The sequence below is a fragment of the Agelaius tricolor genome, unplaced genomic scaffold, assembly GCF_023055355.1.
Source record: "Agelaius tricolor isolate 1412-34295 unplaced genomic scaffold, bAgeTri1.0.p SCAF_24, whole genome shotgun sequence".
Taxonomy (NCBI): Eukaryota; Metazoa; Chordata; class Aves; order Passeriformes; family Icteridae; genus Agelaius; species Agelaius tricolor.
Genome location: NW_027269284.1, coordinates 10375605 through 10388242, shown reverse-complemented (window position 1 = coordinate 10388242; position 12638 = coordinate 10375605). Strand labels below are relative to the sequence as shown.

General features: G+C 39.0%; 1 protein-coding gene across 4 annotated transcripts in view; it reads right to left on the bottom strand.

The window, feature by feature from the left end:
• Positions 1-5524: 5524 nt before the first annotated feature.
• EVC2 (EvC ciliary complex subunit 2) overlaps positions 5525-12638 on the bottom strand; it is a 60638-nt gene continuing 53524 nt past the window's right edge. For 3 of the 4 annotated variants that reach the window (XM_071447148.1, XM_071447149.1, XM_071447150.1), the window contains exons 19-22: positions 11406-11541; positions 9061-9254; positions 7430-7531; positions 5525-6948 (exon numbers count right to left, since the gene is read on the bottom strand). In XM_071447148.1, coding sequence (XP_071303249.1) covers positions 6612-6948; positions 7430-7531; positions 9061-9254; positions 11406-11541 — 769 coding nt within the window. In that variant the 3' untranslated portion in view covers positions 5525-6611. The remainder of the gene's footprint in view (positions 6949-7429; positions 7532-9060; positions 9255-11405; positions 11542-12638) is intronic. The other variant, XM_071447152.1, reaches the window with a different exon arrangement.

Genomic DNA, 12638 nt, shown 5'->3' with positions numbered 1-12638 from the left:
AAACCCAAGTCTTAACTAAGAAAGTACATGTACATCTATGATTTCCCTAGCAAGTGTGATCTGTGTCAGCCACCCCTTGGCCATCCCAGCCCCTCAAATGCTAACACATGAAATGCTGCTCTGGGAGCAGCACAGAGCTGGAGAGCCTCCACTGAGCCAGCCTCACCTCATTTCTAGATGACAAAGACACTTCAGGATCAATCAGACACTAAGCTCTGTAGTTCCACTGAGACTGGAATACTTTGGGACCACTGGCACATAACTGCTATTTAATATTTACATAACTGGGAAAATAACAGTTCAAGGCTTCTGAAATGTAGGTATCTTTAGAGAAGAACTCATAGAAGATCATATTTTGGATGTTGGATTCCTAAATACATCTCCTATTATTAGTACTAATAAAAGGTGACATGATTGTGGATTTAGCCATGAAGATACTGGTTTAAAACTAACAACTCTTTTATCCAAGCATTTTGTAATATGTTTTGCCTCTTTAAATAAAATCAGGAAAAAGGGAAAAAGATCTTCAGTTATTTAAAAGAATTGAGTAAAAGAGGAAAAGTGAAAACAAACCAGCCTAAATGTTTTTATTTCATTTTGTTTATTGTGTGCTAAATGAGTTTTGTTTTTAAAGACATTCCTTCATTATAAACATTGACCAGTTCTAATACCATATTTGTTTGAAATTGTTCCCACAGCAACTGCCAAGAGCTGAAAAGTTCTGGTTTTGTTTGAAAAACAACTTAATAGCAGTCAAGCTTCTCTGCTTTGCCCAAATGTATTTCTTAGTCTAATAAAACATAGTTGTTCTCTCTCCTAACCGTGATGTCTGGGACTTAGAATCTCTTTTGCAAAAAGGTTCTGAGGTGCACCATGAAAATGCTCCTGTGCCTTGCAGAAGCCATACACAGCAAAAAGGTCGAAGAGAAGGAGAGACCATCCCAGGGTGGGGCCTGTACCTGTCTCTCAGTTATGAGGAAAGACATTTTTAGCTTTGATTAGACACATTTAGATGGTCAAAATATAAGAAAACAAATTGCAGCACATACCCTGTGCCCAGAGCATGCTCTGACAGCCAGATCATACTAGCAGGATTTTGTGCCACTCTGATTTACTCTCTAGAGGTACATGACACTGAATCACTGTCTGCAGGGGTGGCATTAACCAAACCCTGACATCCTTATTTATGTAAATAGGATCACATTTAAGGAACTATTCATATATGTAAAAATTGGAGGAGCCTGGAAGATGCCCTCCAATTTTTGGGAGGTGCCCTCCATTTTTGGAAATGACTCCTGCAGTCATTTCTGCAGGAGTTTTTTTCTCCCCAAAATTTATAGGGTTTTTCATATCATAATTTTCTTATCACATGTCCTTGGCAAATATTACTTCCAAATGAAGTGCCCTCTTCATACACTTCAATTAGGAAGAAAACCTCTCAAACACAGACACAAAAGCAGCAATACAGTTGCCCTCAGAACAAAGTAATTTCATAACCTCATTGTATTACTTCCACAGTCTGGGCTTGGTATAAGAAATTAACTTTACTCTTAAAAGCGACATACAAGATGCATTCAAAGATCTTTTTCAGCACATGCACCATTAGTGCTACAGCTTACTGCTTTGCATCAAAAACCCAGAGGAAATCTGCTGACCCTACAGCTTTTCTATGCATGCTTTGGAGAAGACAGCTCATAAATCCCTTTTCCACCACTGCACTGCTATTTGGGAGTGAATTTCCATGAAGGGCCATGCTGCATATTCAACAGCTGGCTGCAAACTGCCTTATTCCACTACTGGTAGGATTTTTCACTTGTTCTATTTACAAGTGAAATGAAGTGCATCAGGGCCTCAGTTCCCAGATCTTTATTCATCCACTACTGGAATTCACACAGGCTTCTTGTTTAACCCTCTCATGACAGAAAACTAAAACTGAATGAAGTTGACAAAAAAGCCCAGAGATTTTCTTAGGTTTTTGGATCCCAGTACATATGACAAACTGTCACAACTCCAGCCAAAAACTCAGAGACTCCAGAGGGCAAGGTAGGAGCTGATCTGTAGGGAATCACTTCATCCTGGGCACTTTCTGAGCAGAGATGACACAGAATGACTCTTTGGGTTTGCAGACACCAAAGATAAAACCCAGTGTGTATAAGCAACTTAGCACTGACACAGCTCAGACTTTTCAGAGACTGCAAAGTAAACCTACATTTATATACTGTCTCATAGACCTCATTAAAGAAACCCAAAAACAAAACCAAACACATCCCCAAGGATTACCTTCTTCAGCTGGGAACACACAAGAGTTTCTAGAAAGCTACAGACTTCACTAGCTGCTGCACAGAAATATTTTACTTCTTTTGGAACAACACTACATAGGGATATCTTTGTGCAGCTGAGTAACTATAAAACCATTCACACATTGTAACCAGCTGTCCTTCTCAACTACACAGTATCAAGAACTAAATTCCATCAGCAATGCTCAAATCGGCCAAGTTCTGAGTGCAATTATGTCTTGGAATGATACATGCCACCTCCAGGTTTTAATTTATTTTCTTATTCAGTCATCTTTTTTCAAACAAAAGTGGTTGAAAATACATAGCCTCTTTTTTGAGATAACTTTTCTGGCATAATTGAAGAAGATGCTCCAACAATGCTGACTTCTTCAAAATTCAGTTCCCTGCAAGTATGTTTTCTGGTCTCCAGAAGAATCTCTGAACCTTGGAGAAAACTGGTTTTGATCTCTATGACAGCTGAGGTGAGAAAAGTAACTAGTGGTTTTAGATAACAAGACTGCTCAAATACAGAGGTGGACAGTACCAGTTCTCATGGAACATATTAATGAGATTAAATTTAGGTCACAGTTTGTCTGCACCACAAAGGCAAACAGTGAGCCTGCTGTACACCCTTTCACAAGGGTGGAATCTGACTGACTTTCCCTGCCTTGATCCCTGTGAATAACAAGAAAAGAAGTAGGAAGACAGTACTAAAGACCTGAGCTGGTGGCCTTTGCCAGTCATTTTTACAAGAGACCTTGAGTGGAGAAGCAGACTGTGGAAAAGGCTGGATACTACCTGGAGCACTCAGCTAGAAGGACAATGTTCATCACTCGCACAGCATTGCTATTCATATGAACTCACACAGCTCTCAACAGCCTGTGACAGCCCAGCTTCACAACTCAGCAAGGAAAACAAGCTTTATGCTGGTACCCCTAAGGCTGCACCAGCTACATAAGCACAGCACGGGGCAACAGATGAGTGAACCTGGCATTTGATGCTTTGCCAATCCCACTGTCGGTCTCCTGGGAAGCTGGAGCTGTTGACAAAAGGCAGTGTAATTATTGGCACTGGGCTGTACAAAGGTAACAGCATAAAAACTTAACATTCCCCAGAAGAAATGAAGGTGTTAAAATAGCAGCTGGGTAAATACCAGATAATGAAAGAAAGCAGCGTGAGTTCCCCAGGTTCAAATAAGGCAGGTAAGTACTTTGTAGAACTGACCTTATTAAAGAGACATTATCAGTTTAAAAATTCATCTAAACCTGAAACAGTTACAGTAATCAGTGAAGATAGAAGTTACCTATTAAATATAACAATTATTTCCACTAAAGTGTCAATCCCTGTACTTCCACTTACATTTTTTTGTAGTGAAGTGCCAGGTCCATAAAGGTATTCTCACTTTTGTTTACAACAGATTGACTTTGACACAGATAGTCTCTTCCAGAATGTCCAGTTATTCACTCTTGTTATGAATTATTCTTCCTTAGGCCTAGCACATGTACTCTACTTCATAATAAATTAATATGCAATACCAAGGTTAAAGAGATTTAATATAAGTTTATGATAAGAAATTTCAACCCACTTGTTTCACAGAAGTATTTTCATCTCAATCACTACAGGACATTTTTAGTACATATTTCCTGAAATATTTTTCATCATGTGGGATCCTTTTTATTAAAAAACACCAACCTTCAAAATGTATTTTTTTAAATAAAACCTTGACAGGGTGGGGAATACATATTCCATGCTAATCCACTATCCAGGTATCCCAAGCCAAAAATACAGCAAGGTGAACAGAACAGTGGATTGTTGCTAATGCTGAAGAGCCTGGGCATAACTAAGCCTCCTGAAAATCCTGAACCCCGGGCACAAGGGCTGTTAGCTGCAAGCTGACATTACTGAAGCACATGTTGAAAAAATCATAACAAAGTTACAGTTTATTAGCCTAGTATAGAGAAAAATTTCTTCAATAAAATTTACCATTGCCAGTAAGTTGTTATTTGCTGTATGGATGAAATCATTGACCAAGGACAGTTACTTTTGCTTGTTCTTTGTATGTTTTGGCTCCTTGTGCAATGGCTCCACGTTGAGGGAAGACAACAGTGCAATGGATATGGGAGTACACAGGGAACTGTCAAGGGCACCAGAAGAAGCAATGAACTTCCAGGGGAACACAATTGATTTGGACAATGTTTCAAACACTGAAGAAGTTGGCCTTCTATTACTTCTTGCATTGATGACTGTGAAATGAAGTGGGATGAATTTGAACGGCTTATCCAGAACACACATTCTTTGGGAGACTTCAGCCGTGAAATAAGGATGGCAATACCTATGGCACACACACAAAGCTGCACAATCAACAGCTGGCCCTCTGTCCTCTTGAGTGACTCAAAGCTGAATGCAAGCCAACTCTTCACTGAAGTGGGCTATTTCCTAGTTAGTACTCTCTCACAAGGCACAAGAGATGTCAAGATCTGGATGTTTCCTTGAATAGGTATTGCATGATATGAGAGTGACTCATAGCAGGGAGTGACTTTCCCTGCTACAACGTTACAGTCACTGAACTGCTTCAAATTTGTAATGAGGTGTGAGAGACTTACAAATCAGCTTTCTATTGCTAGACACAGGAATTATCTATTAAGGATAATAAATTGATATCGTAATCAATATTCAGATGTTGCATTTTATTATTGTAACCTAGTAGAGCTATTGGCCTCCATGTCATATCTGTGATGAGTTAATGTCATTTCACTCTTATATTGTAACAGTGAAGAGCCTGGGCTTGCAAGGACATCCTGAAGGGGCTGACATTCAAGAAGGTACTTCAGCCTTCAAGTGCTCCTTGCAGCCATGAGCCCTCCAAGTTTTCCAATTGCTTTCTTGCCTCAGGGCAATTGCTTTTTGCCTCTTCCTGAAACACCTGAGGCTCCTCCTGTACAGCTCTGGCCCACTTCCAAGGCAGGACAGAACCTTCTCTTTACCCACTCCTGCCTTGGGGATGAAATACCAGACACAGTTAAAACAGCAGCTCTGAACTCCCACAACCCTCACAGACTTCACTTCCTGTGATAGCAAATACTTCCATGAAAAGACTGAAGAATGCAATCAAATAATAATTAGGACTGTCGGTCTAATTATTGCATTCATTTTCTAATGCTAGTAGTGATAGGAAACACTAATTGTCTTCTGTGGAACGAATATTGAAACTTGTCAGAGAAGTGGGAAAAAAAAATGCCAACCGTAGATACATGTATATTATAACATTTTAATTTTCAAATAATATGGCACCCTATTAATAAAAAGGCACTGAAGATCTGTACAAGAAATAATAGAAAAGATATGATCACAGTGGCCTCAGAGCACAGCATTCAAATACAGTTACAACACCCTCAAAACAGGCTTGAATAATATAAGATATTAATAATTACATGTGGTTATTTTAATTAGCTTTTCCTCTTCCTCTTTTTTGGATTCATATTTATAGGACTCTTAGAGTCAACCAAACAGGTTTAAAAATTAACTCTTTCTGAAGTATAAAATTATATTCTCATCAATTTAGAGAAATTCAGGAATAAGAACTTCAAAAATATCTAACATTGTGAAAATTGGCAGCATTGCAATCAAAAGAGCTTCTGAAACAATTACATGTCCATTTACATTTTTCTACCGAGCAAATGTGATGACACTGCTTCACCAAGGAAAAGACTGCAACAGGTTGTAAATATGTAACAGTCTGGAACTGTAGCCACACTCACAGTTCAACTGAATTAAGTTTAAAACAGAGAAACGCTGAAGTTACTCCAGAATGTAAGGCTCAGTACACAAGTATATGCTAAAGATGTGGACTATCAGCTGTCATTGCAGAACACAGACTGCAGAAGTAACATGCAAAGCCTATTAGGAACACAGTGTTAAACAGTACATTAACTAGAATAACAAAATCAGAGAAGAGAGGACACGTGGTTCATCTACTACATCTCTTCATGTCATCTGCTATACTGCAGCTTACCACAAAAATATAAATACAAAAATAGTAAATCAGTACCTACTATAAACAATAAATAACCTTTCTGTATAAATTATGAAAATACAACTATGATAAAATCAGTGCAAAAATGACCAAAATGTAGTGAAGGAACACAGAGTCCTGCCTGCCAGAATGTGCATCATAGAATACCCATCTTTACCTAGTGCAACAAAGCACTGACAAGAATTAAAAAATGCAAGATGCACATCACCAACTGTGCCATTCTAAAATTACATCTATTTCCAATATCAGACAAATCAGATTAACACAACACACGTTTTTTGAACCATACACTTCATCCTTCATCATTTTACTGAATTTGAAATTACTTCCTCTTCCCTAATTGATACTCTAAATGGAAGTTGCTCTTGTGAGTCCACGTTTGCACGAGCAGCCTTTTTAGAATTAAGAAAGTTCTTTTTCTTTTTTCTTGGAAAATTATGCAAAGCAAGTTTTGGATCACTTGGCTCACGGAACAAGAGTATCTTCTCCCCTGTGTCTAACAGCTCTATGGCTTCAGCAGCTGCAGAGTTCAGAGGAACTGGTGGGTCAGGCTGTTCCACAGGAGGGTGTGCAGGTGAACATCCCAGATGAATGAACGCTGCTTTTTCCAAGACAGCAAGTTGCTTCTTCTTTATCAAACTACATTAATGAGAAAAATTGAGTTGAAAAGTGAAAACTGAGGCAAAAAACGCACAATATCCTCTATCATACCTTGCCACAGAAGTGGTGACTTTGGAAGCTAAAGAAAATCATATTTCAACAGAGAGAATTGTAGTTTTCATTCTAATTCCCATAATTCATGTATCATTTTCTGAGATACGAAGTTGCAAAAGGAAAGGCAACCTTATAATAAATAAATATAGGGAAGATGAGCAATGTATGTGAAAAATGTGAAAATTTTGTGGATATGTACTGAAAAATCTTTTTAGGTATTTACTATATTGCTTATTATGTGTAAATATGCTGTAGGAAACATAATCCCTAGATAGAGCAGTGTTAGAAAATGCCTACTTATGAACTAATTTTCTGATTTCTAAGAGCTGTAAGAAGAATCTTGGGACATTAAATAAACTATAAACAAAAAAAAACCCAGGTATGTTTGTTCTGGTTTTCTCCTTACCTGTCTTTTCTCTTGTTTAGAGAAGGGATCTTTTCTAAACTTCTGTTTATCAGATCTTGCCTTATTTTGTTCTCCAGTGCTTGCCACAACTCTTGGCTCTTCCTGAAGGAGCAGGAAAGAAAAATTCCCAGCAGCAAATACCCAAATATACACATTTTTCTTCCCTCTCTGACTTTAGCTACCAAACCCATGACAGCAACAGCACAAATGCAGTCAGAGTGTTCAAGTTCTTTTGCTGCCCAGCCACAAATCATTTAAATCAGTTAAGATCAGACCTCAGGGCATGGTACCAAGGACTTATCTGCTCCTTGAGAACCCACATCTGCCAAAGACTGGGCTCAGTGCCACAACATCTGCTTTTGTCTCCTGCCCAGGTCATGGCAGGGAGTTGGGAGAGCAGGTCCTGAGCATCCCTTGGTGCTACTGCACAGATTTCAGTTCATGTTAATGGGGCTAAAGGGGAGTGACAAAGGCCCTGAGAGTCTACCAGTCTCTGTGAGAAAAGGGAAACTCAGTGGCCACTTGGAACTTCAGTAATTAGCTACAAAGGGACAGACATCTGCAAGGTTGTCTGTCCCTTTGTAGTTAATTACTGGTTATCTGCAATAACTTTCACTATTAGGAAGGAGGATCTCCTTTACATCTTTAAGAGCTATAGACACCTAAAACCCACTGTGTCATGAACATTACTAAAAAAAGTGGAAAGAAAATATTTTAACAAACTCCAATTCAGGCAACAGAAAGAAAATTATCAGAACAGGATTTATAAATCTGTGAAATAACTGTTTAATTCATGAACTTATAAAATTAACTTTTTATTAATAAATTTATTATAGTTAAAAGATTTCACAAAATAAGGTAGCAGTTTTAAAGTATTTTTACCCCAGAAAAATAGTTCAAAAGGAAATTTATGCACCTGTGATTTTTTCCTATAGCTGTAAATCTCATTGTCCACCAGATATACACATCATAAACTGTTGTGGTGTGTTTTATGCTTGTTCAGTTTTCCCTCCATTGTTCTCTCAGAAAGTCCTGCCCTGTTACCAGTTTGTGTCAATCCCCAAAACCCCTCCCCAGTTGTCTTGGTTACCAAATGTATCTTTCTTGTTCCCCACCCCTGGCGGCCTGCCTGTCACTCGACACCCCTGCCTCTTTTTCTAGAGAGTTCGGGCCAGGGTGTCGAGTGATTGGGTTAGGGGCCAGGGTCCCTCCCGCAACTGTGTTTGATGGGTTCCCCGATCATGCCAATCCTTAATGTATCCCTCTCTGATTTGCTATCTTTCACCCCTCCCACCCTCTGTAAAACCGAGGCTTTTTCCCTGCCTCGGGGCTCTCAGCTTCTTCCACCGAACCTGCACGTTTCCCTACCAATAAAACCGCCCCCCCGAAGAAACTGAGGGTCGCCTCTTCATTTCATCCTGCGACTTCGGAGCTCTTTACTGCGGCCACACGTCCGCAAGGCTTGACATCGCCTTGGGCACAAAGCCCTGACTCCGGGTTGGGGAAGTGCCTGACTGGCTGGAGGTTGGCTGGACACTTATCTAGCCTGGGCGTTTCACTTTTCACCGGCCACTGCTCCAATAAACATCAATCTTGTTTTGTAGTGGTCTACCAGAAAACATCACACCTACCTTTTCTTACAGCTGCCAGACTCATCTGCATTACTGTCATGTTCAACAGCACCATCTGAATATTTACTGATGGAATCAAGGACAGAAAGAACCTCACTTTGTGAGCTGGAGGGCAGCAACAAGTTCAGGACCCTGTGCAACACCCCCACTGGCACCCTCGTCAGTTTAGCTAAATAACCTGCCAGACAGAGCTCCTAGAGGATAAATGAGTAGAAGAAAGATAAATTCAGCATTGAAAATTAATGGTAGCCAACCTTAGTTACTGTTACTAAATAAATAAACATTATGGAAATAAAAAATATTACTGAAGATTATTTTAGTAGTGACAATTTTGGCATCAAGTGCTCACACTTCCATGTTCACTGTTTGTACCCACAGTGGACCATGTATATATAGTTGTCCATTTCATTTAGTATTTTGGCAATGTAAATGCTAAATAACCAGTTGATCTTGGCATATTTGCTTAGGGCATGTACTTGATGCCTTTTGGTTTGAAAAATCACAAGACAATTACATTCTAACATGTAAGGCTTAATTTATGGATTCTACTACTATAAGGAAATAATTTCAAGATAGCAAGGAAGCAATATGGCATTCCTTGGTCTGTAAAATTATGGAGGGAAAAACAGTCTTGAAAAACTTGACACATTGTCATGGTAGATCACTTCATTGTTCAGCTTCTCGTAACATCAGATTCTGTGATAAGCTCAGAGAACAGCTTGTAACACTTGTTAAGAGGTGAAGGAAAACACCTGCTTTTCTTTTGGTAATATTTTTTTATTTCCAAACATCCTGCCTATTTCTTGCCCAAAGGTCAGTAGTAAAGCACATTCATACAACGTTCAAATAGACTGAGTTCAAATTTAGCTGTTCCATAGACACTCACCCAAGCCCTATCTCCTGCCCCACTCCAAACATGAAATTTCCATTGCTATTTTCTGCTCTTTTGTCATAAATATACAGTGTGCCCAGGGTCTTTCTGCAGATCCCTTGTGTGCATCAAATATGAAAAGTCTACAATATATTGAGGACCACATGGAAAGAAAAGAGTAAGGCAAATGAAAGCAAGTTAAATGTATCAAAGAATGCCAGAAAAAAAAGCTGCTGTTGTCTATTCAAGCCATACATGTAACTCAGGTAGCTGAAGTTAGGTAAGACATGCCAAAGATGATGACTCATGGCAGCTGAGTTATCAGCACTCTGCAGACCCCCCTGTAAGTGCTGATGGAGGAGATGACTACAAAGCCCATGTCACATAAAACCCCACAAGGTCCCAGGAAGACAGCCAGGTTCTTTGTCCACAGTAGTTTCAAAAAGTCACAGCAAATGTTTGCCTCCTTTTCTGTATGACAACTTTTCAGAGGAGTGAATTCACCTAGGAGATCCCTGGATAATCCCTGAATCCTCTTTGAAAGAAACAAAGCATCACCGGCAAAGCAGTCTTAAGCCAAATTTAGACAGCCACACAAAATAAAGAAATCAATCAACTTCTTTTCTCCATAATTGTCCTTCAAGCAGAGAATTCTCTCCAAAAGGTAAGATAACACTTTCCAAAGTTTTCTGGTCTCTTTAGTGTTGGTATAAATTTTACAAGGAAACCACTGAGATCACACAGACTTAACAAGACAAAATCCTAAGACTGATGAGAGATTAGTAAATTCATACAGTTCTTAAAATGTTTTCAGCCTGACTGGGCACCAAAGTTGAACACCAAAGAGATGTTTGCTCAGGCTACTTAGTGAAAGAAATTATTTGATTCTTTTTTGGAGAGGAATGCAAATAAGAGTGTAAATCTTAATACAGACACCTAAGTGTAATTGCTATAGTACTGTCTTGTACTTCTGGTCTTTAAACAACGTTCTTCTCTAAACTTACAAAATGCAATATTAGGTGAGAATAAACATGACAGATCTCTGAGACCTATTCTGCTCTCTTTGGCTAAATGTTCTCAGGACCTTTAAACCAGCTTTGAAAACAAGTATGAGTAATGATACTAGAAAATTCAACTAGCAGTCCCGCTATCATTTAATTCTGAAACCTATTGAATGCAAATCTGTCTGCTAACCAGAAAAATCAGGCACTTCAGCTCTCCACAGAAGGAAATGCAAGAGGACAAACCCTGAGAAGACTTGTAAATGAATAAAGAAGTATAACTCAGTAAAATTCAAAAGGCTGAAAGTAGCTCAGAATTAGCTGAAGTGACTGACAGTGTAGGCTGCAAACTGGTAGCAACTACTAGCAGAGAGTAACTCTAAATACATCTAATGGTTCCCAAAAAAGGAGAAAAGGTATATCCAGATACAGCTGTAATTTAAACTTGGAACTTTGTTCAATTTCATGCTTACCTGACTATAAATTGCCAAAAATGCATTCGTTTCTATATTTTCCAGGAGATCTTCAAGCACCACGCAATTCCATTGCTCATCTCTCAAGCTGAAGTGAAAGACAGAATTAACATTGAAATCTTCCCAGGTGCAATGACTGTATTATAGGAAACAAAATTGGAAGGTCACCCATTCAGGAAGCATATCTGCCTGTCAGCAAATCTGCTGGGAGCAGCCTAACTTCTAAAACATGCCAAATTCTCTTCCCTGCTTCCCTGAACCTCCAAGCAAACACCAGAATCTAAGGCTATGCTATTGCACACAATTCAAACCTGGAAACACTCCAAAGCAATGTGATTCAACCTGTTCCCATCCTCTTCTCTCCTTTTTAAGTTTCACTGCACTTTAAGGCAAGTTGTGGATCTTTTTGTAGCTGAAATACGACATTAGACAGTAAACTTCCTCATTGCTGGTGATTATTTTTCTTTTCTAGACCAAAACATGATGGCATCACGTACAAATCCTGCAATGTACTATGTTACTGTACATACAAGTACATACTGTACATACAAGTACATACTGTACTGTACAAGTACAAAACTTGTTCCTTCCAGTAAGTTCTCAAGTGAAGCCTAGTTGCAGTTTCTTTGCAGGTTTCCCTGATAGGTTACCAGCTTGTGGATACTGGTGCAGAGATTTGTCTGATCCTCTACTGACTTGACTTCTGCAACAGGAAAGTTGTTAATCTCAACCAAGCAGGGCTCCAGAATTAAAACAGACTTACCACTATCACAGCCATTTTTAATATATCAATGGTTTTATGGAAAACCACTTTCTAATGGAAAGCAACACACTTTGAGGACATTACACACAGCTTGAAATGTGTTAGGCTTTTAATACTGTGCAGTACACATTGAAATGTCATTTCTACCTCCTGTAACCCTAATAAAAGTAACACAATAGGCTGCAATTTTGCAAATTATCACCCATTTTTGCTAGGCAGCCATTATGACAAGACAGATATTTCTATATACCTCCCAAGAGGCATTTTATTTGTCACTGATATCTTTACTTAAAAACTGGCCAGGGAAAATTGAAATTGAAGAGGAGTTTATACATCTCATCAAAAATAATTGTGTGCCAGGGAATTCAGTCTACAGTACAACAATGGAGATGGAAATTCAATTTAAATTGTTTCAGCTATTTCCTCTGGCCCCAGCAGATCTTGCTGCTCTGAAGTCCCTCCTTATCTTC